Here is a 26,388-nt window from a genome sequence, read left to right as displayed (position 1 = left end):
CCTTACAAAGCGTCACGAGTTACATGAGTGATCATGGGGAGATGAGAAAGTACTAGTTAGCCAGTAACGGCTGCAATTGATGAAGAGGTTTTCTGGAAAGTTAGAGCGGCAAGTTTCCCGAGGTGAACCATGGCTAACATCACCAAGAAAGTGTCGTGGTCGAGCCGGGGCGACGAGTCCGGGGCCGGGGAGGGAACCCCGCTGCTGAACGGCTCCGAGCCGCGGGTCCCCGCACAGGTACTGCTGCTAACACCAGCTCACACAGCACAGGGAACACTGGCATGTTATTAACCCCCATAAGGTTTAATCCAGTCATGTTTTTAATATCGCATGAGTCATGAATGCTTGCAATGATTTGTATGCATTTTAATGACACCCACCGGTCATGCTTCCATATGTTATGGCTGGTTTGCAGTTGTGTTTAAGATGCAACAGTTTGCTCCATTTCTGACTGCAACTGGAGGAATATAATTACATTAGTACGAGTTAAATGACAGCATTGATTGCCTTAACGATTTAATCATATAATAGAAATCATGGAAACGTATGACCTTTTTATAGCTAGTTAGTTGCATTGTTTACAGTTAGACATGATCACGTCACATTTACATGAATACTGTTACAGCTACAGTTCAGTTCAGACAAGCTTATTACAAAGAGAGAAGTGGATCTTAGTAATATGTAGTTGAAATAAAGTCCACAGCTGTCAGAGCTGCTGTGTTTTACGATGTCTGTGAAGCTAATTTAGAAAAAACTGTAAAATCCAACTTCCTTTTTCTTTTTTTAAATGCAACATCAGGACTAGTAAATTACTTCCTGTTATGCAGGACTACAGGTGGAACTAAATAACAAGCATCTTCTTTTTCTGTTCATTTTAAATGCAGGATTTCAGTACACTATATGAAGAAGTGGTAGACTTAACGGAAGTTCATATTGTCCAGAACAAAGTGATTTTGTCTGATTTGTTTCAGGAAAGTGAAGGGACTCGGAAGCCCTTATTGTTTCATAAGAAAAAAAGGAATGGTTGTTTTAACTTAACTTGAACACTTTCTATTGAAAAATATTTTTAATGATGAGATGAGTTTATTATACTGTCTTTTTTGTCACAAATATAATTATGAAGAGAAGGTAAAAGGTCTAGTGGAACTTTTGTTTTACAGAAAATTTTTGACTGCCCATATATTTTCATTCACACTTTTAAAACCTTTCCGACTCATTTCATTTGGCTGGTGGATACCAACATCTATCCAATATTATTACATCAGCGTAGAAATTTCAGCTGTACACATGGCCGTACGTATTTCTGTAACTGTCTGTGGTGTCCGTAGCTCTCTGGAGGAATCACTGTATGTCAAGTAGGCAGACTCAGCACGGTGGATTTGGAAGAGGAGATAACGACAGAGGAGGTAAAGTCCGAGCTCTGAACGGTATTCACTCTTTCTGTCTGTTGCGTCTATCAGTCATCACTTCTTTAGCAGGGGATTTTATTTCTATATATATATATATATATATATATATATATATATATATATATATATATATATATATATATATATATATATATATATATATATATATATATATGCACTTGTTGATATGATTGTGTGGAAGTGGTATTTTATTATTATTTTTATTCCCACAATCATATCAATAAGTCTATTCATGACTTCTTAAAAAAAAAATCGTTGATCATCAAACATGTACGGTATGTTTTGTTTTTTTCTTATTCGTATGTATCAGGTGCAAAAGAGATAATTAATATTGGAAGAAGCAGCTTGAGATTATCTGATAATTTGGACCTGTTAGTGCTCATTTTAGCTCCTACCCTCTATGGTCAAAGTTTAATCTGAGACATCTGACACAGACGACCCAGACAGCCAGTGACGGCTGACTCATCCAGTGCGTGTGAAAGACACATGTCTGATTTCCATTGTGAAGCTTTGCAAATAAAGAATGCAGGACGTATGTGCTTAAACATGTTTAAAAAGTCAGACTGATAAACAAGAGGTGTAATGTTAGTCTTTTTTTTCTTTAAGAAGGGATACAGTGACTGTGGAACGGAGGATTTGTTAAGCTGACATACATTAAGGGACTCGCCCACCAGTTTGCTATTATGTCTCTTCATCATTTCTGTCTGTGCTACAAATATGAATAGAGAAGAAGTTTCTTATCCTCTGGTGAGCTTTCCAGTCCTTTTATAAACAGTTTGGCCCAATTATGCCTACAAAATCAATAAAGCAGCTGGTCTGGCTTGGTATTTTGTTGGTGACCTAATCAGAAGTGGACAGATCTAGTTTCACATGTCGACAGCTGACGATAAAATATGTCTCAGAAAATTGAAGCTTATAAACTTTAAACGCTTTCATTTGAAGCCAGTCTTTGAAGAAAAGCCTGCTATGTCAACAGTGAACATTCATACAACAATAGATATCTTTATCACTCATGATGTTCCACATTAGGTTCTGGTCTGGGTGCATTCTGAGCATGCTCACATCTGTACTTGGCGCTGCTCACTTGTGATCCAGTCACCCAAGGTGCTTGTTCGTATGTTAGATCCAGGCCTGAACAGAGCCCCAGTCTGTAAACTTCAGATTTTAGGATGCAAACTGTGACACAAAGAGAGAAATTAAACCTTCAAGCAACAGCAGGTTACAGTACAGCACAGTTTAACTCTTTGACAGGATGTCACATTCATCTCTGTCCATGACATAAACCATTAGATCCGGTTAAGGTTTCACTGGCTAATGGGAATGTGACTGCAAGCATGTGAATGCGAGTTTGTTTAATTAGTTGCAGATGTTTTGTTTGCTGCGCTGATGGGACAGAGGCCCGCTAAACTTGTGCATGTGAAGCTGAGAATTTGGAAATTGACTGTTAAGTTGTATTAGTGCATGTGTCGCTCACATAAATGGGCATTTCCTCCATCATTATGTCATCTGTAGCTTTGAGTGAAGGAAAAAAAAAAACATACAAAGACTTCCTTTGTTAAACATCTGTGGTTGTGTTTGAAATACTTGCGTACTAAATGTTGTGGAGGAAATGCTGCAGCTTTTTTTTTGTTTCCCCTCGGGTGCTTGGTCGACCATCTGCCCTTATTATTGATGCAACACTTTATTAAAGTATGTCAAGCTTGTCAGTATTTTTTTTTCTTCTCTGAAGTGACTTTTGGGAGTCAAATGTCTATCGTGTGTTTTCAAATCTGTTTCTTTACTCCCTGCAGTTGTCTGTATGAAGTATAAGGTGCCGGTAATTCAGCTCCCAACTACAGTGGGGAGAACAAGTATTTGATGTACTGCCGATTTTGTCGGTTTTCCCCCTTGCAAAGCATGTGGAACTCTGTAATATTTAATCAGAATTTAAAACAAAAATCCAGAAGAAAAAAAAAATCACCTGATGCATCAGAAAAACAGAACTTAATAGTTGGTACAGAAACCTTTGTTAGCAACAATAACAGATGTTTCCTGTAGTTCTTGACCAGGTTTGAATACACTGCAGCAGGTTTCCACTCCTCCATACAGATCTGTCAGGTTTCGGGCTGTCGCTGGGCAATATGGACTTTCAGCTCCCTCCAAAGATTTTCTATTGGGTTCAGGTCTGGAGACTATCAAGGCCACTCTGGGACCTTGAGATGCTTCTTACGGAGCAACGACCCATCTTCTGTGCTCTTACTGAGAGAAGGAGGTTGTTGGCCAAGATCTCCAGATACATGGCCCCATCCATCCTCCCCTCAATACGGTGCAGTCGTCCTGTCCCTTTGCAGAAAAGCATCCCCAAAGAATGATGTTTCCACCTCCATGCTTCACGGTTGGGATGGTGTTCTTGGGGTTGTACTCATCCTTCTTCTTCCTCCAAACACAGAAAGTGGAGTTTAGGCAAAAAGCTCTATTTTTGGACATGTACTGTCTTGAGCAGGTGGACCATGCATGCTCTGCAGGATTTTAATCTATGACAGTGTAGTGTGTTAATGATAGTTTTCTTTGAGACCGTGGTCTCCGATCTGTTCAGGTCATTGACCGGTTCCTGCTGTGAGGTTCTGGGCTGTTCCATCACCTTATTCATGATCATTGATGCCACACATGGTGAGATCTTGCATGGACCAAGGAAGACTCACCATCATCTTGAACTTCTTCCATTTTCTAATAATTCCACCAATGATTGTTGCCCTCTCACCAAGCTGCTTGCCTATTGTCCTGTAGCCCATCCCAGCCTTGTGCAGGTCTACAATTTTTATCTCTGATGTCCTTACACATCTCTCTGGCTTTGGCCATTGTGGAGAGTTTGGAGTTTGTCTGATTGAGTGTGTCTTTAATACAGGTAACAAGTTCAAACAGGTGCAGCTAATAGAGGTAGTGAGTGGAGAACAGGAGGGTTTCCTAAAGAAGGACAAACAGGTCCGTGAGAGCCAGAATTCTTACTGGTTGGTTGGTGATCAAATACTTATTTCATGCAATGAAATACAATTTAATCATTTAGAAATCTAATTGTGATTTTCTGGATTTTTGTTTTCGATTCCATCGCTCAGACTTGAAGAGTACCTCTGATTAAAATAACAGACTCCCACATGCTTTGGAAGTGGGTAAACCTGCAAAATCGGCAGTGTATCAAAATACTTGATCTCCCCACTGTGTGAGCTTCCTGTCCTCTGGTCAAGGATTGGAGGTCAGTGTGGGCAACTCATGTCTCTAATGCTCTCTTCCCTGCAGGACTCTGCAAGAGGAAGGCCTAAAGAGATCCCTCACAACGAGAAACTGCTGTCACTTAAATATGAGGTAAAACAAGTCATGTGATTGTAAAAACCTGGAGTAAACTCAGTTGAATTGCTTTAAATTGACAACGCTTTCATGTAGGGTGTGAAAAGTCCTGAGCGCTTACAGTCCAGGAACTGGGACAAAAGAGTTTTGCTCAATAAGAACAAAGTAACCAAATAGGCAATAGAAAAAAGAAAGTTTAAGGCTAGTAAGCATTTTGATGGTCTCTGTTTATCAATACTGTATGTGTATACGTAACTACTTACATATTTAACTAAAGAAGGAGGTTAAAGACAAAAACACTAGTAGTGCAGCAGATTAACTCATTTTATCAACACGATACTTCACTTTGGTATAGAAGCATGAAATTTGGCACAGATACTCTCCAAGGTCTACTCTTTAGGGAACAGGCGCGTGCCACTCAAAATTCCAATATGGCGGCCCCAAAATCCAAGATGACCGCCCAAAAACGTGCTTTTTCCTTTATAACTCAAAATGCCTTGATTTTTAGCCCCATAGATATATTAAAGCTGAATATAAAGTTGGGTATTGTGGACATTTTGGTACCAAGTACATGTCTGTATCCATTACGGTTCTTGAGATACATCATACAGAAACTTGTATATACCCGGAAAAGTGAGAATTTTGTAAGATTGATTGTGGTTACGAGAACATGGATTCATGAAAATGTTACTCTCATAACCTGATATTTCCAGTAGGGTTACTTACTATTAAGACAACCTAGGGGTTGTCTTATTAGTTAAAGATGTCGGCCCTTTTTTCAAGATGGCCATCAAATTCTCATTATAGTAGAGTATAGTAGAGTGAATTTCACTACACAACCAGGGCACACTGGTGACATTACTGCTGTGGAACTCAGCATGGGGTTCAGTGCCAGCTGATCTAGTTGTACTAATACTGTAGTTGTTGTCTAGTAGTGATAGTATAGCTTTGTTTAGTGTCCCAAATGCTGTCTAACAGCCCCATGTCAATTAGGTAGTACTAGTTAGATGTAGTTAGATAGCCGCACCTGAATTGACAATTGCGATACTGTATCAGCCTTTCGGAACAAAGGCAAAAAGACTGCCTGGCAAACCTGGGATATTTGCCCTGAGGCCTCTCCCATCTTCAGCAAACTACCGTAGATGACCATTTAGTAGCCCGGGCGTTTAATATGCTAAATCCACTTGGACCCCAGGCGTTTATAAGAACCAGGCGGGTATTTGCACCAGGCTACAATTTATTTTTGCAATGAGCAGCACCAGACCATTACTTACAAAGAACATATGAGATCACCATAGTACCACTGGAACTAAAATTGTACACACTGTACACAACACCTCACGACGAGCTCCCGATCACGAATCGTGAGGTCGCAATAAAATCAAGCGTGTTTGAAATCCTGGTCTCGTGAATGAATCACAGTTGAAGCAGCTGCGACCCGATTTGACTCATCCTTTCACAGAGAGCATGCACAATCTCTGATGTTACATCAAAAACTATTATTTGTAGTTTAAGTTTTGCAAATTCACATTACAAATCATGTTTTAATAGCAAAAAAAAAGAGCGCAGTTCCACGTACGGTGCGGGTCGCCGCGTACCCTGCGCCGTAGGCTCTGCATTGGTGTAACGCGGAACCATAAATCAGCCTTCAGTGTGTGCGCTATCGGCTGAACTCTTTTTTCTCTTCTCATTTTGCTGGGACGCCGGGTTCCTCCACCGAGACACAACTTTTGCGGTACGCGTTCTTTGTTGTGTCTAAAAATGATTCGCAGTGCACACACCCAATCAGAAACGGTACAGATATTTTGGGATTTTAATATATAAAAAAATAAAATTATAAATAATAAAGAATCCCCATGACTTTGATCAGGTGGGCAGGATGCAGGTTTGGGTGTGGGAACAGCCCACCCCTGCCCAAAACCGGCTTCGAGTTCCAGTACACAGACTTCAGGTGAACATGTGCATTTTATATGCATGCAAACATTTTTGGAGCGGAGCGGGTTGCAGTGTTACTGGAGCGCTGAGCGGTTATGGGTGGAGCGTTTTTTTTTTTCATGCTCTGATACAAAGACAGTTTGTCTGTGTAACGGCGACACACGGAGCTGATCAGAGCAGTATGAACGATACTGTACACAATACAATGCAAATACAGTGTTATTACCAGGTTATTAGGCCTACCGGTAGTCGCCCGGGCGTTTAATTGAACCGGCGTTTATTATGCCAAATGGGCTCGGACCCCCGGCGGCTATTAGAGCACAGGCGCGTATTTGCGCGCGGGCGACTACTTGGTCATCTACGGTAGGTCAATACCCTCCTTTATTGACTGATGGTGAGCTAGAGATCTTGGAGAAGTTTGTTGTCCTCATGTACGACAGATCGAGTACGGCCGTTAGTGTAGATGAGGCTAGGCTTGATACGTTTGCCCGAAAGCAGAGGCCATATGAAGCCATTCCTCCAACAAGAGCAGCTCTGCTTCAACACACTAAACGCGCTGCCTATCAGGCAGGCTGCATATGGGGTCAGGCAACCCAGCGTAAGCCACAAGAAGAGAGCCCTGCTGACTGGGGATGGACAAAGGTCGGTGCACAGTGGCAGGTCTACTGGACAGCAAATGCGTCTGTTGCTCAAAGTTGTGAACAGCTGGCCAAGTGTAACTGCAAATCAGAGTGTTGTGGAAGGTGCAAATGTTTCAAGTTGGGTTTCAATTGCACAGAACTGTGCGGTTGCAAATGTGAATAGAGCAAGTACACTGAAAACCTTGTGGTGGGCCTGGAGCCTATCGAGTACCGTGATGACAAGTGCACCTTCCTTGATATGATCCCCCTGATGCAAACCATAATACTGAGTGCCAAGCAGGGAGAACTGTAGTATTTTAGATGGTCGTTTGTTTGACTCGGCGGGGGATCGAATGCACAACCTTTCAAATTCAGTGTGGACATTAACATCTGTAATTTTTGCTGGTCATTGAATTTTGCGATAACAGTGGCCCTTTGTATGCCTGCAATCTTGCAAAAGGCAGCATCTTGATTTTTTACTGGCTATACACTTTTTCAAAAAGAGTGGCCTATAGAATATTTGTAGCACATATGCTTGCATCAATATTTAAGCATTGTGACAATGAATATAGGACAGGAGTGGAAGACATGTTAAAAAACGGTCCCATCCTGAATATTTACTGGCCATTTTCCAAACAAGTGGCCCTTCCTCTTTGTAAGCTGCACCTTGCCGTGGTGGAGAGGCTTGAGTATTCCAATGATCCTGAGGGCTATGCCGGTGGGGATTTTAATTTATATCCCTGGCAAGTTTAACTAAGCCGGATAGGTAAAAGGGGAGGAGGCAGACAAAGCAGCGCCCTGGGCCTCCAGGTTGAGGGTTGGCCATGGGGATATCTAAGATTAAGACAACCCCCAGGTTGTCTTAATAGTAAGTAACCCTACTGAAAATATCAGGTTATGAGAGTAACATTTTCATAAATCCATGTTCTCGTAACAACAATCTTACAAAATTCTCACTTTTCCGGGTATATACAAGTTTCTATATGATGTATCTCAAGAACCGTAATGGATACAGACATGTACTTGGTACCAAAATGTCCAAAATACCTAAGTTTATATTCAACTTCAATATATTTATGGGGCTTAAAACCAAGGCATTTTGAGTTATAAAGGAAAAAACACATTTTTGGGCGGACATCTTGGATTTTGGGGCCGCAATCTTGGAATTTTGAGTGGCACGCGCCTGTTCCCTAAAGAGTAGACCTTGGAGAGTATCTGTGCCAAATTTCATGCTTCTATACCAAAGTGAAGTATCGTTTCACTAATCTGCTTTACTATAGTGCTTGTGTAGGTGTACGTCGGGGATAGAGGGGGCTTGTAAAGGTGTGTGTGGGACAAATCTGTTCCAGAAACGTTCCAGAAACGTTCCAGAACACCTCTGAATGTTAAGGGTCAGAGATCTGAACAATCCATGTGCCCAGGTTCCTTCAAACCTGTATTTAGTGGTGTCCACTGATGATCTGATCTCTCAGTACACACGCCGACACCATGTCTGAACTGTCCCAAAGTTTCATTTGTTTGAATTTGACATGACATGATGTGTTATTTTAGAGTCTGGACTATGACAACATTGAAAACCAGCTGTTTCTGGAAGAGGAGAGGAGGATGAGTTTCATGGTGAGTTGAGGAAGCACCTGTACGTAGAAATCTTTTATGAATTAATTTGTTTTTAGTCTTTTTTTTTTTGTTCTTATTGTCTTCTTTTTCCCCTCTGTTTTTTGTCTTCCTCTCCACTCCCCTTCTATGGCTTGGGTGTTTTTAGGGTTTCCGCTGTCTGGAGATCAGTCGCTGGGTGGTCTGCGGCCTGATCGGCTTCCTGACGGGCCTCATCGCCTGCTTCATAGATATTGTGGTGGAGCAGCTGGCAGGGATCAAGTACCATGTGATTAAAGAGAGTATCCTCAAGTTCAATTAAGTTTTATTGATATAGCATCTATTACAATACAACTTGTGTCTAGACGCTTTCCAGAGATCCATAACATGACCCCCGAGCAATTATTACATAAACAATGGCAGGTAAAAACTCCCCTAGTGGGAGAAAAACCTTAAGCCAAACAGTGGCAGGAAAAACTCCCCTTTAGGATGGAGGAAACCTTGAGCAGGACCAGGCTCATAAGGGGGGAACCTCCTGCTGTAGGCCAGCCGGGTAGAGGAGGAACAGAGAAAGGAATGAAGAACGGAGAGGGAAGAGGCACAGATATATTGTCAGTGGTACAAAATATACTAATAATCATCATCCCTTAGCTGGAGGACACTAAGAGTTCTATCTACATATGACCGATACATGGTTAGTTGGTGCACTACAGAGACCACTATATAAACAGATGTAGACAGCAGACTGAAGCGGTCAGAAGGTGGGACTGCAGACGGCTGAACTTAAGGGACTAGAGCAAAAATGATCACAGGTTGATGCCTTTGTTGCTCTCAATATTTGCTTGTAAGATCAGCCATGTGCTGCTTATCAAATGCACCTGATTAACTGAACACCAGCAAGTGCAATCCCCTCAATAAAAGCAGAAGTTAAATGATCTTACAGTGTGTTTGACCACAGTACTAATAAGGAAAGACATCAGCATTGATTTTAGAAAAAAGCTCCCCATCAGTCTGGGAAGGCTTTTATTTTTTAACAATTTGGTGTCAATAATTCTACAGTAAAGTATGCTACTTTGATTAAACAAAACAACAAACAAATAAACTAAGGGCTAAATCTCAGGCCCTACAGGCCGCATGATTGTATGTTGAATAGAAATCCTCGTAACGATGCAGAAAAGACTAATCAGGTATGTCTTGTTTGGTAAGGCTGCCTCTTTATTCTAAAAAGAACATTCTAGCATTAATCGAAGCTGCGTTGAAACAAGCTACAAGAATTCTGGACGAAGGAAACAGAGTGGAAAAGGTTGGCCATAATTCACAATGCCACATTAGCTGAAGGCCAAACACAGCATGTTGGGACAACTGTCACGCACTGTGATGGAGGAATGATGACCTAGAATTGTTTTGCAGTCAGCGACTCGACCATGAACTTGTTAGTATTCAAGGGTATTCTAAAGTGAAATGTGAGGTCCTCTGTCCAAATACTAAATATTTGGCAGAAATTTGGTCATGCAGCAGGTCAGTGACCTAAAGCATACAGCCAAACATGTCTATAAAAGAAAAGAATCAAGATGTTGCATGGGCGTCAAAGTGCAGCCCTGAACCAGGCTGAAATGCTTTGGTGGGACCTTAAGAAGAAAGCAGGGGCACATCCTTAAGGAGGCACTTAAAGGTCTAGTGAGTTTCTGTTCTCCTACCAGAGGATTATTTATGTTCACAATTTTGGAATGAAAAAGGATGTATTTAAAAACAAAAACAAAACATGACTAAGTAAATGTACATGTGGTTGTGTTTCGAGCTAGTTTTGCTGATTTCGGCCTCGTGTTTTAGCACCGTTGGACACTTCCTTGATTCTGAACCTTCACAGATATTGTTAAGTTTACAGAAACAGGTGGACTCTCCATTTCTCTCATCCTCTGGGCTGTTCTGAACTCCTCCTTCGTCATGGTGGGCTCCATCATTGTTGCGTTCATTGAGGTAAGACTGAAAGCAGAAAATAAGTTGATGAGTTGTTAATTATTGCCACTTTCTTTTTTTACTTCCTTGTTCTTGTGTTTTGATGTCATTCCTCAAGTGTGCGTATCCTATTTCCTTTTTTACTGAACCTTTTCATTCAGTCAGTTACACGGCATGCAGCCACATGGAAGTGAAAACTATCTGGTGTCTGCACATCCTTCCCATGTCTGGAAGTGTGGAAACACCACAAATTTGTTAAGACCAAAGTTTCCCAATTCTTGCCATAATGATTTGCTCAATCTAGCTGTTAAAACGTCTGCAGTTTTGTCTGCAACAATAGATCAGTTTACCGGACACTATTTTTAGTAAGAAATACTTTTAAATAACTATTTTCTCTCTTTCATCTTTTCCATTCTGATATACCACCTCTGCTACTACCCTCCCGCCGCTGTTTCTCTCTCAGCCCATCGCAGCTGGAAGTGGTATCCCTCAGATAAAATGTTACCTAAATGGAGTCAAGATTCCCAGGGTGGTACGACTCAAGGTAGATATACACACATACACACGCAAATCAATTCACTTACCAGGAACATAAGAGCAACCCCTGAAAATGTGTTTGTCCTCCACAGACGCTGGTGGTGAAGGTTTGTGGGGTGATCTGTTCAGTCGTAGGCGGTCTTGCTGTGGGGAAGGTAAACTACTTCTAAACAACGTCTTTTAAAATGTGATTAATCCAAAAATGTTCACTGTTAACTTCCGACGAATCGCACAAATAAATATTTTCTAATGTTCTGTTCATCATAAAAAGAACATTTTTAGATTGCAATAATGCAGGAGGAGACAATTATCTTTGCGTTAAACAAATGGTTGTGTTGATAGTCCAGAGAGGACAAACTTTGGTCCAACAAACAACATCTGATGTTGATGTGAGTGATTCTAACACACAATAAGGTTTAATTAAACATCCCTGGTTTTGAAGGAGTTTTTAATAAAATGTCTTTGCAGCCTAGTTCAAAAAAATTAAATTTGATTAGCATACAATGGGCTGGTTCACATTGGCTTCCAAAGCGTCATGGCAGGATGGCATATGAGGAAAAAGTTTATATATTCTTTTGTTTTTTGTATTTTACAAAAACTGCTATTGAGAAAACCGATGTGTTGTGTAACCGATGCTTCATGCATTGTATTTTGCAGTCTATTACAGCTGTGTTGCTTCTTGTTTATCCAAACTACATGTTGTTAATGCCTTATCTTAACTTTGACCGGCTTATAGAAAACATATAACATCTTTAACTTTTGCTTGGTGATCACTAGGGGTGTAACGATATATTGTGCCATGAAATGTTGCGATACAAAAACGTCACGATACGTGTCGTGGAGGTGACAAAGTGTATCGCGATATTGGGTTATTAATATGAATCTATTGTGTTGACTAGTAACGCGCATCCGGCCGCGACCGCGCGGACCAAAATCTTACTCCGCTCAGAAGAAACTAGTCCCGTTTTGAGCTCTGAACTTTTACTAATGTAAGGCTGGTGTAGAGTTAAGCCTTACCTTATTAAATTAAACCTTTTTCGGGTCATGAGTAGGATAAACACGGGGACAACTTCTGCTGAGTTCCAGTGTACTTTAATGTCCCTCAACAGTGTAGGATTTTAGAACATCAACACAGCACCTAGTGCTGTATCACTCCGCCCAATCTAAAACATACTAATCACTACAGATAAGCTGACTAGTGTAATTATAGTCCCTGATTTACATCAGAATATAAAGAATATATTTATAAAATAATGAACCCTGAATTACCAAAATAACCTTCTTAACAAAAATAAATCTCCTCTTACACTTATAAGGTGAGCATGAATCAATATTTTTTATGATGTAAAATGTATGTATTTACTTTTATTTATTTATTTAATGTTAGTTGTTAAATTTCTGGAAAAGAAAAAAGTCAAATCATACATGAGAGAAACTATTCAGTTTGTGGCAAAATATTTGTACTTGTATGAAACTGAAGATGCATAATGCAAACCTGACATTTACTTTTAGTTCAGTTTGTGGAAAATGGTTGGCCTGGCTTTCTCTTTAAAACTTAAACAGTTATAAAGCATTACAAACTGTAACAATAGGGCAAATGCACAGCATTGTTTTGTATTTGGTGTCTTTCAAATAAAAGACCATTTTTTCCAGTCATATGTTCCTCATTCAAGGTTGTTAAAAAAAATACTGCTATAATATCGTATCGTATCGTGACCTCAATATCGTGTATCGTATCGTACCGTATCGTGAGATTAGTGTATCGTTACACCCCTAGTGATCACAACTGATGACTGATGACTGCTGTGTCTGAAAAGTGTTTAGCCGCCTGCTCCTCCCGGCGGAGCAGTTCCTTACACACCTGTCTTCTTCCTTTCCAACAATCCCTCAGGAAGGTCCCATGATTCACTCCGGTGCCGTTGTGGCTGCAGGTGTATCCCAGGGCAGGAGCACCTCCTTAAAGAGGGACTTAAAGGTCAGACTAGAGACTTTCTGTTCTGCTGGAGGTTGTTCTTGCTTTAAAGTAATTTATAGTCCATCAGGTTTAGATCTTTCATTCGGAGAAACTCTTCTAATACGTTTGATACGCAAGATGCGTTTTATCAGTGTGTTGGAGAGCTGCAGTGATTTATTAAAAGTGTGTCTGTTTTTTGTAGATATTTGAATACTTCCGGAGAGACACAGAAAAAAGGGACTTTGTTTCTGCCGGAGCTGCTGCCGGAGTCTCGGCTGCTTTTGGAGCCCCAGTTGGTAAAAATCCAGCAACTCTTCCAGAGCACAATATAAAATCTGCTGTGTTAATAATCAGCTTTACTGTATTGGCAGTATAATGTCTGTAAGCCTGCTTGGCTATACTACACGGCAAAGAATCTTTCAACCAAATTGAAAATGAACTTTAATCCCAAGTAGTAAAAGACCATAGAGACGTGATGTTAAAAATGCTAAATTGAACGTGGCTCATGAACTGAAGCCCTCTTAGTATGATTAATGGTAATCTTTTAAACTGTGTTGGAAATAATTGTTATGTTTTGCATCATTAGATATATCCTAAAAGAAACACATGATGTATTTAATCCCAGGTGCGGTTGTTGATTTTCTGCCGTCGTTGTCCAGGTGGTGTTTTGTTCTCCTTGGAGGAAGGAGCGTCTTTCTGGAACCAGATGTTGACATGGAGGATTGTAAGTCATGTGGTCCTGTGTGTGACTATTAATGATCATAAAATTATTAAGTAAATCAAATCAATTCAACTCTCCGGCCGGCAAAAGACACAGCAGAATAAGTGGAAATGTCTTCTCATTTGTTCTGTTCTTTAAATGCTTCCTGATCCCTCTCTCTGTTCTCTTCTGCAGTTCTTTGCCTCCATGATCTCCACCTTCACCCTGAACTTTTTCCTCAGTATCTATCACAATAAACCAGGAGACCTTTCTAATCCAGGTCTCATCAACTTTGGTCGCTTTGAAAGTGATGTGAGGAACTAAGTATTTATATTTTCACAATTTTTACTCTGTCTTTTTAAATTCTCTTTGCTGGATATAAACCATGACATCTGCATTTTGTCTTTTTTGTAGAGTATGGAGTATAACCTCTATGAGATCCCCCTGTTCATTGCTATGGGAGCTATAGGTAAGATCTTTTTGAAGTCTATGTACAATTCTTGAAAGGGTGACGTGACTCCAGCTGAATCTGTTCCAGATTATAACTATGATTTTTGTCACATGATTCAGACAATTCTGCTGCCAACAGCATTTTTTTTCAGTTGTTGACCTATGAGGCGTGTCTGTTTGCATGTTACATCGGTGGGTTATAAACGAAGAGATTGTGGAAACAATTTATGAAGATGGGTCACCACCAGAAAATGAGTGAAAACACGTGTAGCCATACGCGGTTAAAGATCATAACACAATAAGATCTGCATCATCAGTACTCATAAAACAAGTCGACAGAAAAGATTTGCTCTCTCTATCATGTGCTGAGATGTTGTGTTACGGCAGCCTCTTTAACTACTATTCAAAATTCAAACATTTTGGACAAAACTGTGTTCTTATGAGACCAAAATAAACATATTTAATGTAATGGGTTTCATCAGTGTTACAACTGTTACAGTGTAATGAATGAATGAATGAATGAATTACTGCAGAGGATGTATGGGGTTTACAGTGAAGCCCAGAGGTGTGAGGGTCATGATCTGGGGGTGTTTCAAGCGCTCAATGGGGATCATGTTTACGGAATCCCTATCGAAAATATTCCAACGTAATAATTTGCCCCCCAACCAAACGCAGCTGGAAGAATGGATCTTTGTTATGCGTTTTTCCCTTTCAACTTTTCTTACTTCAGCCACTTGTGTTCTCTGTTTCTCATCCGTTTGCTGTTTAGGAGGAGTGTTGGGAGCTTTGTTCAACATACTCAACTACTGGCTGACCATCTTCAGGATAAGGTACGGCTCAGAAAAGGATCAAACAGGAATGCTAAACAAATTTCCTGGAAATGTGCAGGTTCATATGATGTCACTTTGTTACTGAGACATCAACAACAACAGTGTGAAAATGGATTGAGTAAAAACCCAACATCCTGTGTTTGAGTCGTGAAAACATGGTGCTGCGCTGACTCTACCCTTTACTTTCTACTCTTTTTATATGCTGTATTGCCTTGTTAAAGGTTCCGTTGGCTCCCCTTACTTTGTGAGTTTCCTTCTGTTTTTCCCTCGTGCCTTCTGCTGTCGTTGGCTGTAGCTTTTATTGGAAGTTCACCTGCTTCTCCTTGAATCTTCTCCTTTATCCTGGTTGGTTTGGGTTTTGCGTTCCCAGATAAAGGGAGCTTTTTTGTGGTGCACCATTGCCCTGGTCGGGTTTCCCATGAGACATTGGTCGTCGGGGACAGGCCAATTCTGTCTTTTGTTCTGTTCAGATGAGGGAGTCTTTCCTCCTTTTTGTTGGTCCAACATGAAGCTTTTATTTCTTTATGGAGAATCAAGGTCATACTGGCGTTTGTGCGCATTAACTGGAAGAGAAAGAGATTATTTGAGCAGCTCTGCCAGCATTTGTTCTGTTGGCCTCAATCATTTTTATTTCGTCTTTATCTAAGTTCTCTGGAAACTAGTATTTCTTTGTTGGATTATTGAGCAGCTCTGCTAAAAGTGTAAAAGCTGTAGAAAAAATGTGTATTGCTAAATCCAAACACTCAAATGAGTATAAAACAGTAGCAGGGTTCAGCCAGCGGGACTTCATGTGAATAGCGTAGAGATCGGTCCCATTTTAGTTTTAAAATATATACTTGCATGTTACAATTACAGGTCATGATGTTCAGCAGATAATTTTATACATTTCTGTTAATGTCTGATAATTAAAAGAATTAAATCTTCCAGTGTTAATATATATTTTTAACTCTTGAGCTTCTTGAGCTTCTTATCGAACTTTGTACTTTAATAAATCAGAAAATTCTCAAAGAAACCTACCACTCTCATGACAACTAAAGCTTGCACACATAGAAATGTTATTCAATTTATGAAATGAGCTAATGATTTCACATATTTTCCATTTATTAATTATAGAACGAATGATTAAAGACAAATAGTTGAAGAGTTACTTTTCTAAAGTTATTTTGTTTGATAAGCTGGGGAGAGAAATGATGTATCAAATGTGAAATGAGGTGCTTGTTTGCTTAGTTCTGAACTACTGCTTGCTAAAAGGAGTAAATGTTAACATGAAAATGTAATAATGATCGACCCTCTTTCTCATAATCTTGTTCATGTGACAGTTGTAAAGATAAATGATTAGGTTATGAAGCGGTTATTGAAGTGAATCTGTAGCGTTTTAGAATTGTTCTCCCTCCAATACTAATATAATGTGGAGTGTGTGAATTATTTAATATTAGAAAATGCTTTATTGTAACAAAGTTTAGGTCTAGCTTTGTTCAAAGAAGGCTGTTTGGTTTTTAAGTAGATTAAATAAGCAGCGTATTTGTCCCCTGTTCAGACCGTCAGCTCCCGACTGTAAGGAAGTTGGAAGTATGTCTGCTTTTGTTTCCCGGTACTTAACAGTAAATCCACCTGACGTTTAAGGTTCACTGATTCAACACTCATGACAGCAGATTTAGCAGAGCTGCTTCTTCTCTGTTTTTCTAACTCTCACTAGGCTTTCCACTCGGGGGAAATCCATACTGAACTTGGCACATTTTCTGTATTGTTTGATTGTTTAAATCCCTCTGAGGAGTCTGAAACTATCACACTGGAATGCCCTCTGACTTGTGTTCCTGTGCTAGATACGTCCATCGCCCGTGCCTGCAAGTGATGGAGGCCATGTTGGTTGCAGCAGTGACCGCCACAGTGTCTTTCACCATGATCTACTTCTCCAACGACTGCCAGCCTCTGGGCCCAGACCACACAGAGGAGTACCCTCTGCAGGTATGCACGCACTCCCACCCGTCACAGCTCTGCCAGCTTCTTGAAAGTTGGTCTTTGACATGAAGTAGAGCTAAAAACATTCTAAAGGCCTCATTACTTACACTTAAGAATTAAGATGTGTCCAGACAAAGTTGGTAAGACGATATCTTAAGATTCAAATCAGATGTCAAAGTGAATCTTGATACTTCCAGTTTTAATTACCCAACATCAGTTTCATATCAGTAAACGTGAGTCACGAGAACAATATTGCTAAAGAATCCTCAACAGTTTACATTTGGCATTAGCGCTGCTCTCAGCTGACATTTGGGATTTTGAACCTGACGTCTACACAAGTGTTGGAGCCTTTATCGCGATGTTTTTAAACTGCCAACATTTCATATTATAACATTTTATGTATTGAGGAGAAACTCGATCAAAAGTCTCTCCACACCTGTCGGTGTGTTTGGGGCCAGCTAGATCTAGGTCTCAGCTAGGGTACTGTGACATCACAGACCAGATTTAATAACAATAATAATATAACTAATCCTGTTTTTCTTTGTATATGTTTAGAAAGTTTTAACCAGATTACTTCAACGCCACCAACCAACAGGTCTATTACCTCAAAGACATGAAGGACTGTGGTTTTTGAAGCAGACCTGGTCTAAGGCCTTGTTCCTCTAAAATGCAGAAAAGCGGCCCTTCATTCTTGTGGTGATTCAGGAGCTTACTTCCTCGTTATGTCACTTAGTGTTGTCGTGATTCAGAAACTAACTTCAGTGTCAGTAGAGCTCACTCCGACTCCATTTCAAAGCGTGACAGTTAAATTCACCAGAAGGTTTAAAGACATGTAATACAGATCTGATGTTGTTACTTGTTTAAGCACATTTTTTCTTTATGGTCACATAAATTTCCAATCTCTTACTCTTGATCTGTGAGACCGACTAGAGACGATGTTTCTGACTCACTCGAAGGGGAAAAAAAAGGTAAATCAGCATTGCGCTCTAGAATATGAATAGTGTTAATCAGAGCTCTGATAGAGTTCGTAGTATCCAATATCCCAATGTGAGAAAAGAACTACTAATGATGAGCCGTCATTGGATTCATTTCTGAAAATATTGTTTTAATTATACAAAATCAAAAGTCATGAAAAACATGTGGTGCTTAAGATGTGCGTCTCATCATGCAGGACCGGGTTCCGTGCCAGGGCTCAGCCCAGCCCAGTTTAACTCCTGCTGTACCAGTTATCAGTGTCACCAACCCAGGCTTGGTCACCACGCTGGCGCTTAGCTAAGAACTCTATTATCGCCCGAGTGGCTTCCCTGTGGCTTCCCTGTGGCTTTTTAATTTCTGCACATATGCAGCGACACTTTGCAACAAGCGAGCTTGTAGTTTTACTCCATGAAGTAGCAGCATTGGCACGGCATGCTATGCAAACCTGACATTGCACAACATCTTCTTTTTAAAAATTTTACAACCCAAATAATCGCACACTGTGGATGCGCTGTTCCTCTTCAAGACTACAGTGTCAGCTGATCCAGCTTCTGACTGTTTTGTCGAGCCAGAGGCGATTGTGCCACGGATTCAAGCTCAGCTTGAAGAGTTGATGCAGTCGAGTGCTCTGCTCACTGTCGCGTCACGTAACAACCTTGTAATCGCTCGTGTTGCGGTTTATAAAATCATAATTGTTTTGTGATATCGCGATGTTATCATGAATGTGATTAATTGTTCAACACTACACTTATCCAGGTTTCCAATCTTTATCTCCTGGTAACTCCACACAAGTCCTTCATAGGTGGGTAGCACAACGCTCTGTTCATGTACCCCCGAGCCTCTCTGACAAATCAAAATCATTTTTAATTCCATGGATGGTTTCAGTTCATCAAGTACCATTTTGGAGAAATTTCTTTTTTTTTTTTTTCTTGTGATTGGATGTTGTCTCAAGGGATGTGGATCTGTTAACTGCTCATGATTCTGTTGGTTTCCACAGAGGTATCAATCCCCCAAATCTGGCACCGTGCAAACTCCCCCAGCTCAGCAGCTGCCACACGGGAGACATGGTGCACAGAATAAAGACGAGAGTTGATACAGATTCATACATAACACTGCCCTGCTATTGGGAAGTCTGCCTGAACATTTCCCTCAAAGCCTCTCTTAAAAAAGAATAAATGGTGTGATGTGAGATTTAATTTCTACAGGGTTTATTGTAAAAACAGGTTGTGTTAGCAGCAGGGGTTAAACAAACTTTCGTCTCTCATATTATTTATTCTGTTTCTTGTTCCAGTTGTTCTGTGCAGATGGGGAGTATAACTCCATGGCAACGGCCTTCTTTAACACTCCTGAGAGAAGCGTGCGGAGTCTTTTCCACGATTCACAAGGTATTACTGCATTAATAAACGCATTTGGTACAAAATATGAAAAATATCCTCTATAGGGAGAAAACAGGCTGAGCTAACGGAGTGAATTTATATGGAGATGCAGTCTCAACAACAGTACAACAGTACACAGAAACTCTGGACGTTTTCTTTTTTTACACCGATTTCTTTTCTGTGTTCTTTTATTTATATTTTTCTGAAAGGAACCTACAATCCTCTGACACTGGGTTTATTCACGCTGACGTATTTCTTCCTGGCGTGTTGGACGTACGGCCTGGCGGTGTCTGCTGGGGTCTTCATCCCGTCTCTCCTAATCGGAGCAGCGTGGGGGAGGCTGTGTGGAATACTGCTCTCCTCCATCACTTCAGCTGGCACGGTCAGTGCACAACAGCACCTGTCACTTACAATTTAAAAACTGTCTTTATCTGGCAAACTGAGCCCAACATATTTACCATCGACATAGTCTGGAAATTTGATTGCTTTAGCGATATGTAGTTTCATATTTTTTTTTATTTACTTTTCTTTGATTTTTGTAATCTCCTCAGAGCTGGGCTGACCCTGGTAAATACGCATTGATTGGAGCTGCAGCTCAGTTAGGTAAGTCATTCAAATACTTTTTATTTTTTAATTAATTTTGAAAAATAGAACTTATTTTTAAATATTTTGTGTGTTTTTTTTTTTATAGTAATATGTATGTATGAAATGTGCTGTAGCAATGTTGCACTGCTCCCCACAGGCGGCATTGTGAGAATGACTCTCAGTTTGACTGTTATTTTGGTGGAGGCAACGGGGAACATCACTTACGGCCTTCCAATCATGCTCGTCCTCATGACTGCCAAGATAGTGGGAGATTACTTTCAAGAGGTGAGTAAAGAGGAAGGGACACGCACTGATCTTGTTATACCTGAGATTTAACCATAGACTTCAAAATATGAGAAAAGCGACAAAAAAAATCAAATCATTTTTTAAAACACTATGGAGACACGTTCTGAGTGATGGAGGGGCTGCTGGCCATTTTTATTGTTATCCAATAATTCAGACTGAGACTTGTTTATGTTTTTTTTTAAACACGTCAAAAAAGACAAATGCACTTCACTATCGGAGTGAATGCAGATGTTCACTGGACAGTAAAACAAATGGAAACAAAGACTTTTCAACTTGAAAATATCCTTCTGGTTTTAAAGCTACTCTACGTAGAAATACCACTTCTTACCTCATGGGGGCAGCATGTCACAAGAAAGTAAATTCACCAATTGCAGGACACATTAAAGTGGGACAAAGTAGTACTAAAGCTTGAGTTATGGTTCTGCGTCAAAACGACGCCTCCCGAAAATTGTAACTACGCGTCAAGGCGACGCAGACCACACGCAGACCGAGAGGGCTGTGATTGGTTCGCTTGGAAGCAACGCATTTCCGGTTTCCGGTTTGAAGCAGTCGTGAACTTTCAGCGCTCTTTTCTTCGTGTATGTGTGATTTTTTTTTTTGATTTTTTTTTTTGTTTTGGTTTTTTGCACAATAGTTGTTATCTCTTTGATTCACTGTGACCGGAAAAAGTTGGATAAACCATTCAGGAAAAGATTGCAAATTAGCAGTCACGGGGGGTACTGCACCGCAGCGAAATGGAGTGACGGAGAAGTCCGGAGGGTTCACGACGGCGTGTGCTCTGCGTTGGTTTGACGCAGAACCATAATTCAGGCTTTACAAGATCTTCTGGACCTTCAGAGAGCTATAAACCCCCCCCCGTGGTGAGAAGTGGTATTGCTCATAAAGTGGCTTTAAAACGGATCAGAGTATATTGACATTTTATAAAAATTAACACACTCTATTGTCACAGCCATTTTATGTTGCATTTTTTAGTTTTTATAGTTTAAACCAGTTGGGTGTGTGTGTGTCTGCTCTTTCTTATTTAGGGTTTATATGATATCCACATCAAGCTGCAGAGTGTTCCCTTCCTGCACTGGGAGGCTCCTGCCACCTCCCACTGGCTGACTGCCAGGTAGGTCCTGTCAGACGTGTTGGAGACTGCCAAACAGCATTTTATTGACTATTAACTTGTCTGCAATTTTATAACCTTTTCCACTCAGTGTCTTATTTAATCGTATTACCTTTCTTGTCATTTCCTCTTCGTGTCTCCACTGTCCTGCCATCCCTTTCACAACCCAGGGAGGTAATGAGTTCTCCAGTCACCTGTTTGAACAGGATAGAGAAAGTGGGGACCATTGTCGACACCCTTAGCAACACGTCGACCAATCACAACGGCTTCCCTGTTGTCGTGCAGGTTTCTGAGAATGATGAGGTATTGCCATTGCATCACTGGGATCTTTGTTGAAAACTAGCATGCTGGGAAATGTCCATTGTCGTGCACCAGATTTTTGTTATTTAGATTAACATGTAGACATATTAGTTGTTAATGAGGTGCAACTGAGATTGGAAAATGTCAGATGAAACATGAATAGATAGTGTGGTTTTGGTGTCTTAGTTGTATGTTTTTACTCTCCCCAGCCAGCTAAACTCTGCGGCCTCATCCTCCGTTCTCAGCTCATCGTTCTTCTCAAACACAAGGTAACACCTGTGACACCAGCCTCGTGTGCTTGTCGTATCATAGTAGATTCACTCGTCGGTGCTTCCTGCTCTCTCCTGGCAGGTGTTTGTGGAGTTGGCTCGGTCCCGGTTAACTCGGAGGAAGCTCCAGTTAAAAGACTTCAGGGATGCCTACCCTCGCTTCCCTCCAATCCAGAGCATCCACGTTTCCCAGGATGAAAGGGAGTGTATGATGGACCTCACCGAGTTTATGAACCCAACACCATACACAGTACCGCAGGTAACAGACGCATTCCCCAGGTTCTTTGTGTTTATCTCTCCTTTTATCTTCCCAAACTCTCAGGATTGTCTGTTTTATTTTACGTGCATGAAGTTAAACCTTAGGCATTTTGTCTGCAGGAAACGTCTCTGCCTCGTGTATTTAAACTCTTCAGAGCACTGGGACTCAGGCACCTGGTGGTAGCAGATGATGAGAACAGGGTAAGACTGTGCATGGTTGTATCACCACATTTATACTCCTAAAAATTGTACTGCAGCTGTCGTGCAACTATTTGTGGTTTGTAATGCTTTGCAGGTTGTTGGACTGGTCACCAGGAAAGACTTGGCCAGGTATCACCTGGGCAAACACGGACTGGAGGAGCTTCAGCTGGCTCAGACATAGTACACACACTTACTATGGACTATGATCCTGCCCCAGGGGCTGCCCATCAACATCTATGCACCTCTGAAGGATTCTTCCAAGGCCCACAATATCTTTTATTGCTTAGATGATTCTGAGAATAACTTCCTCTTGCTAAACAAGACTGAAACTGAGGTGGTTATGACTTGTAGTTGGTGTGAATTTTTTCCTTATTTTTTTTTCTTGTGCCAAGTCATGTTTAGATAACGTTTTGATTCCTTTTTTTCTGCGATTGGGCAACATTTTTTCTCATTTTTACAGACTGAGGTACGCTGATCTGGGTCATATATCTATTGTTTTGATGAAAAGCTCCCTTGGAGCCACTGTGTAGCAGTACTACTTCTGACCACACGGGGGCAGCATATCACAACTTAATGTATCACCCTCTGGTATAAACACGGAGAACTGCACCTCTGGTGGGGCAAAGTGATGTTACAAGACACACTGGCTCATCCCCAGTCATTAGCACAGTTTGAAACACGGCATCTTTAAGCTCCCCTGTGGTCCAAAGTGGTATTGCTACCTAGACTGGCTTTAAAAGCAATTCTGTGTTAAGCTTGATGTAGTTTTGGTTTGACTTGCAGCTTCCTGGAAGTGGTTTCAACAATGGAGATGGCAACGGCTGACTCTCAAATGTGTAAACTCCTGTGCCGATGCACCTCAGGTGTAAAAATCAAACTAGCTGGAAAAAAAATGGAGAACCCTCTGTTTTTGTTTTGCTGACAAAACATCCAGACATTTGTTGTCCTATTCTGCCTCCTCAACATCACCATTAACCATTATGACATCCGTCTGCTCCTGTGAAGATGCAGAAACTAATTATTGACAGTTTAAAGTGATGCAGATGGATACTTTTGTCCAACTTCTGAATCACACAAGTCATTTAAATTTGTTTACGTAGGACGTTTCATGAGTGCTCATGTTGGCCACGTCACTGACCAGTTCAGGTTTTTAATGTTGTCCACACTTGTGTAGTTTTGCACTGAGAGAATGTTATTTATTGTTAATGTTGCATACTTGTTTTAATTTAAAGATGGGTACGGCTGTTGGGAGAGAGTTTGGCTTCTACATCCCTTGATTCAGCACTCTGCTCTTTTTAATATTTATCTTGCATAAAGGAGAAAATGCATGGACATCTGTCCAGCCGGATGCAGACCCCTGCTCCATCTGTCTTTCTGCCAGTCCTATTAAGCATATATTCTTATAAGATGTCCTTGTACTACTGACAGTAATAACCAGGTTGGGGTGTAAAGACACAGATGAGCTTTGTTCCCTTGCTCCAAAAGGTTTGCACTTTCTGCTGAAGTCTGTAAAATTTGAAGTAGCCAAAGATGAAGTTCCACTTGTCTTTGAGCAATTGGTCAGTTTCTTTTCCCCCGAGACACAAAACACAATTTTTCAGATGATTTATGTCAGTTTTTGCATCTAACATTTCTTCAGTTGTCAGTGTTAGTTTTCTTTGCACTTTGTCATTATGCGTATCAGATTTCTTTCCTGCTGTGTGACCTTTGTTACACTGGATGTAAAAATGTCTCCTTCATTCTATTTTTTAACCTACCAGATGAGCCTTTTGTGAAATAATAAAATTGAAATCTGTCTATTGTAAGTTTTCTTTGTGTATTTGAATGAAAGATGTGCTGTTTTTTTGTTGTTGTTGCTATCTCTGGTATGCAAAAGAAGTTTCAGCAGGACACAAAGTGACAAAGCTGAGCTTACAGTCCAAGTTGTTTCAATTTTGTGACCGGCATTGGAAATACTCACAGATTCTGTCCAAAAATACTGTAACAGGATTTGTATCCATGTGGCAACTTTCATAGTCTACCAATTTGCCGTCATTGCTTTAAAAGCAAGCCCAGGAAGTTATGCAATGCTACCCCACAACTTACGCAGGTTACAGGGTTCAGCTAGCTGTATAGCACTAGTGTATTATATGCTGAAATGGTAATTCTGCGAGGCTGTGGTTTCCAGAGGTGGCAGTAATGTTGGTAAATGTACCGGCAGCAACATTCAGAATGTGTATACCTTCATTAAACACCAGCTGGTAGTGAGGATTTGGTTCCTACAGAGGAATTGATGCAATTTTAACTTTGTGAATTAGTGTAGTGTGTAGTGAATAGAAGGGACTGTTTGTATAGAACTGCCTGTCTGAATGTTCCTCTCTTGTCAAAGGTCTGTATTTTCTGTCGACTCACAGCAAGACGGTTCCTGCTTAGAGTCCTGGCAGGAGTATTTCTGTGTGGAGTTTACATGTCGTCCTCATGCTTGCATGGGTTTGCACCGCCTTCCTCCTACAGTCCAAAAATAGGTATAGTAGGTTAACTGATTATTCTATATCTATATCCAAACGGTTTTACAACGGAATTTTTTTAAACATTTTTGGACTGAAATTAGAAATTTTGATTCATGATGCCTTTAAGGAATCTATAAGCAACTCGACTATGTCTCCAACTATGAAACGGAGCATAATCACACTTATACCCAAACCTAACAAAGACAAACTATCTTTAGATAATTGGAGGCCTATTACTCTTCTCTGTGTGGATTACAAGCTGTTATCACATGTCTCTAATAGACTTAAAAAAGGGATAAACTAAATAATTGATGAAACCTGAAAGACCCAGTGTTCGTGAACCATAAGAAAACCAGTGGAATAGAATCAAAGTTAATACAAGCTTTTATTATATCAAGCACAATGTTTTCCGGCCGGAGGTACAATTCTGTCAGACCACAAGGTAGGAGAGAAATGCACACGTGCTCATCGATCCAGTTCAATTTATACTAAAAAGGGAGGTGTTATTTGTACCTGAACCCCATTGAGCCAGCCAGAAAGACACCCAAACGTCTCACCTCCAGCCCCAAATCTCCTTTGTCTCCCACCTGGGGTGTCAACCCAGATCACAGATAAGACCCCCCAATCCTAAGCATCTGTTTCTCCCCATTGTCTTCTCTTAACAAATGGTATGTATTTGTATCTAACCACTGCATCTAAAGGAAGCAGTCGAGCCATAAACAGAAGCAGACTCCGTGACTAGATGAAAGCAGCTGACCTGCTGAATACGAGATTACTTTGCATATAAAGAGAAACCTACCTTCAAACTTCATGAAATCCTAACAATTTCCACTCAAAACATGATTAATGTCCTCATATCGCAACACCAGGCATCCGTAGAAAACCCATCCCTTTCAGCACCCCCAGGCCGTTCCCTCAGACATTGTCACCAGAGCTGTAAGCAGATAGTCCTTTTGCCAGCGTCCAAGCATAGTTCTGACAGATACCAGGGTTGTACCTTTTTGAAGAAGACCCTGGTCGTTATATTTCTCTGTTGTGAACACAAAGTCTCATCATTGCACCCCACGGTCAGTGGTAATGATATGTTACTGCCAGCTTTGAGAAGCTCCTCCATCAGTCTTTTCTTTGTCAGCGTCTTGTGCGAGAGCCCACCTCGCATTCAGATGAAGTTCATATCATCAGCCGACACAGCAAAGAATCTTTGTCGTCTCTGACCTGAAGACGAACAGTGCTGCA

General features: G+C 40.7%; 1 protein-coding gene across 2 annotated transcripts; it reads left to right on the top strand.

Moving 5' to 3' along the window:
• On the top strand, positions 1-24,457 carry clcn7 (chloride channel 7). 2 transcript variants are annotated; one of them, XM_061711669.1, is made up of 25 exons: positions 1-237; positions 1,329-1,406; positions 4,704-4,769; positions 8,858-8,923; positions 9,069-9,201; positions 10,767-10,876; positions 11,319-11,399; positions 11,485-11,547; positions 13,284-13,367; positions 13,549-13,642; positions 14,006-14,070; positions 14,242-14,358; positions 14,461-14,515; positions 15,266-15,326; positions 17,150-17,291; positions 19,552-19,645; positions 19,846-20,018; positions 20,188-20,239; positions 20,379-20,506; positions 21,553-21,638; positions 21,806-21,938; positions 22,145-22,204; positions 22,287-22,463; positions 22,583-22,663; positions 22,758-24,457. In XM_061711669.1, exons 1-25 carry the CDS (start codon positions 130-132, stop codon positions 22,842-22,844), a joined length of 2,394 nt encoding a protein of 797 aa, XP_061567653.1. In that variant the 5' UTR covers positions 1-129; the 3' UTR covers positions 22,845-24,457. The 2 variants fall into 2 exon arrangements, with proteins under 2 accessions (XP_061567653.1, XP_061567654.1); XM_061711670.1 differs by lacking the exon at positions 1,329-1,406.
• Positions 24,458-26,388: the final 1,931 nt, after the last annotated feature.

This window comes from Cololabis saira, chromosome 21 (genome assembly GCF_033807715.1).
Source record: "Cololabis saira isolate AMF1-May2022 chromosome 21, fColSai1.1, whole genome shotgun sequence".
In the NCBI taxonomy this organism is placed as follows: Eukaryota; Metazoa; Chordata; class Actinopteri; order Beloniformes; family Belonidae; genus Cololabis; species Cololabis saira.
Note: the sequence above shows the minus strand (reverse complement) of the source record. Positions and strands in the feature narration are given on the sequence as shown.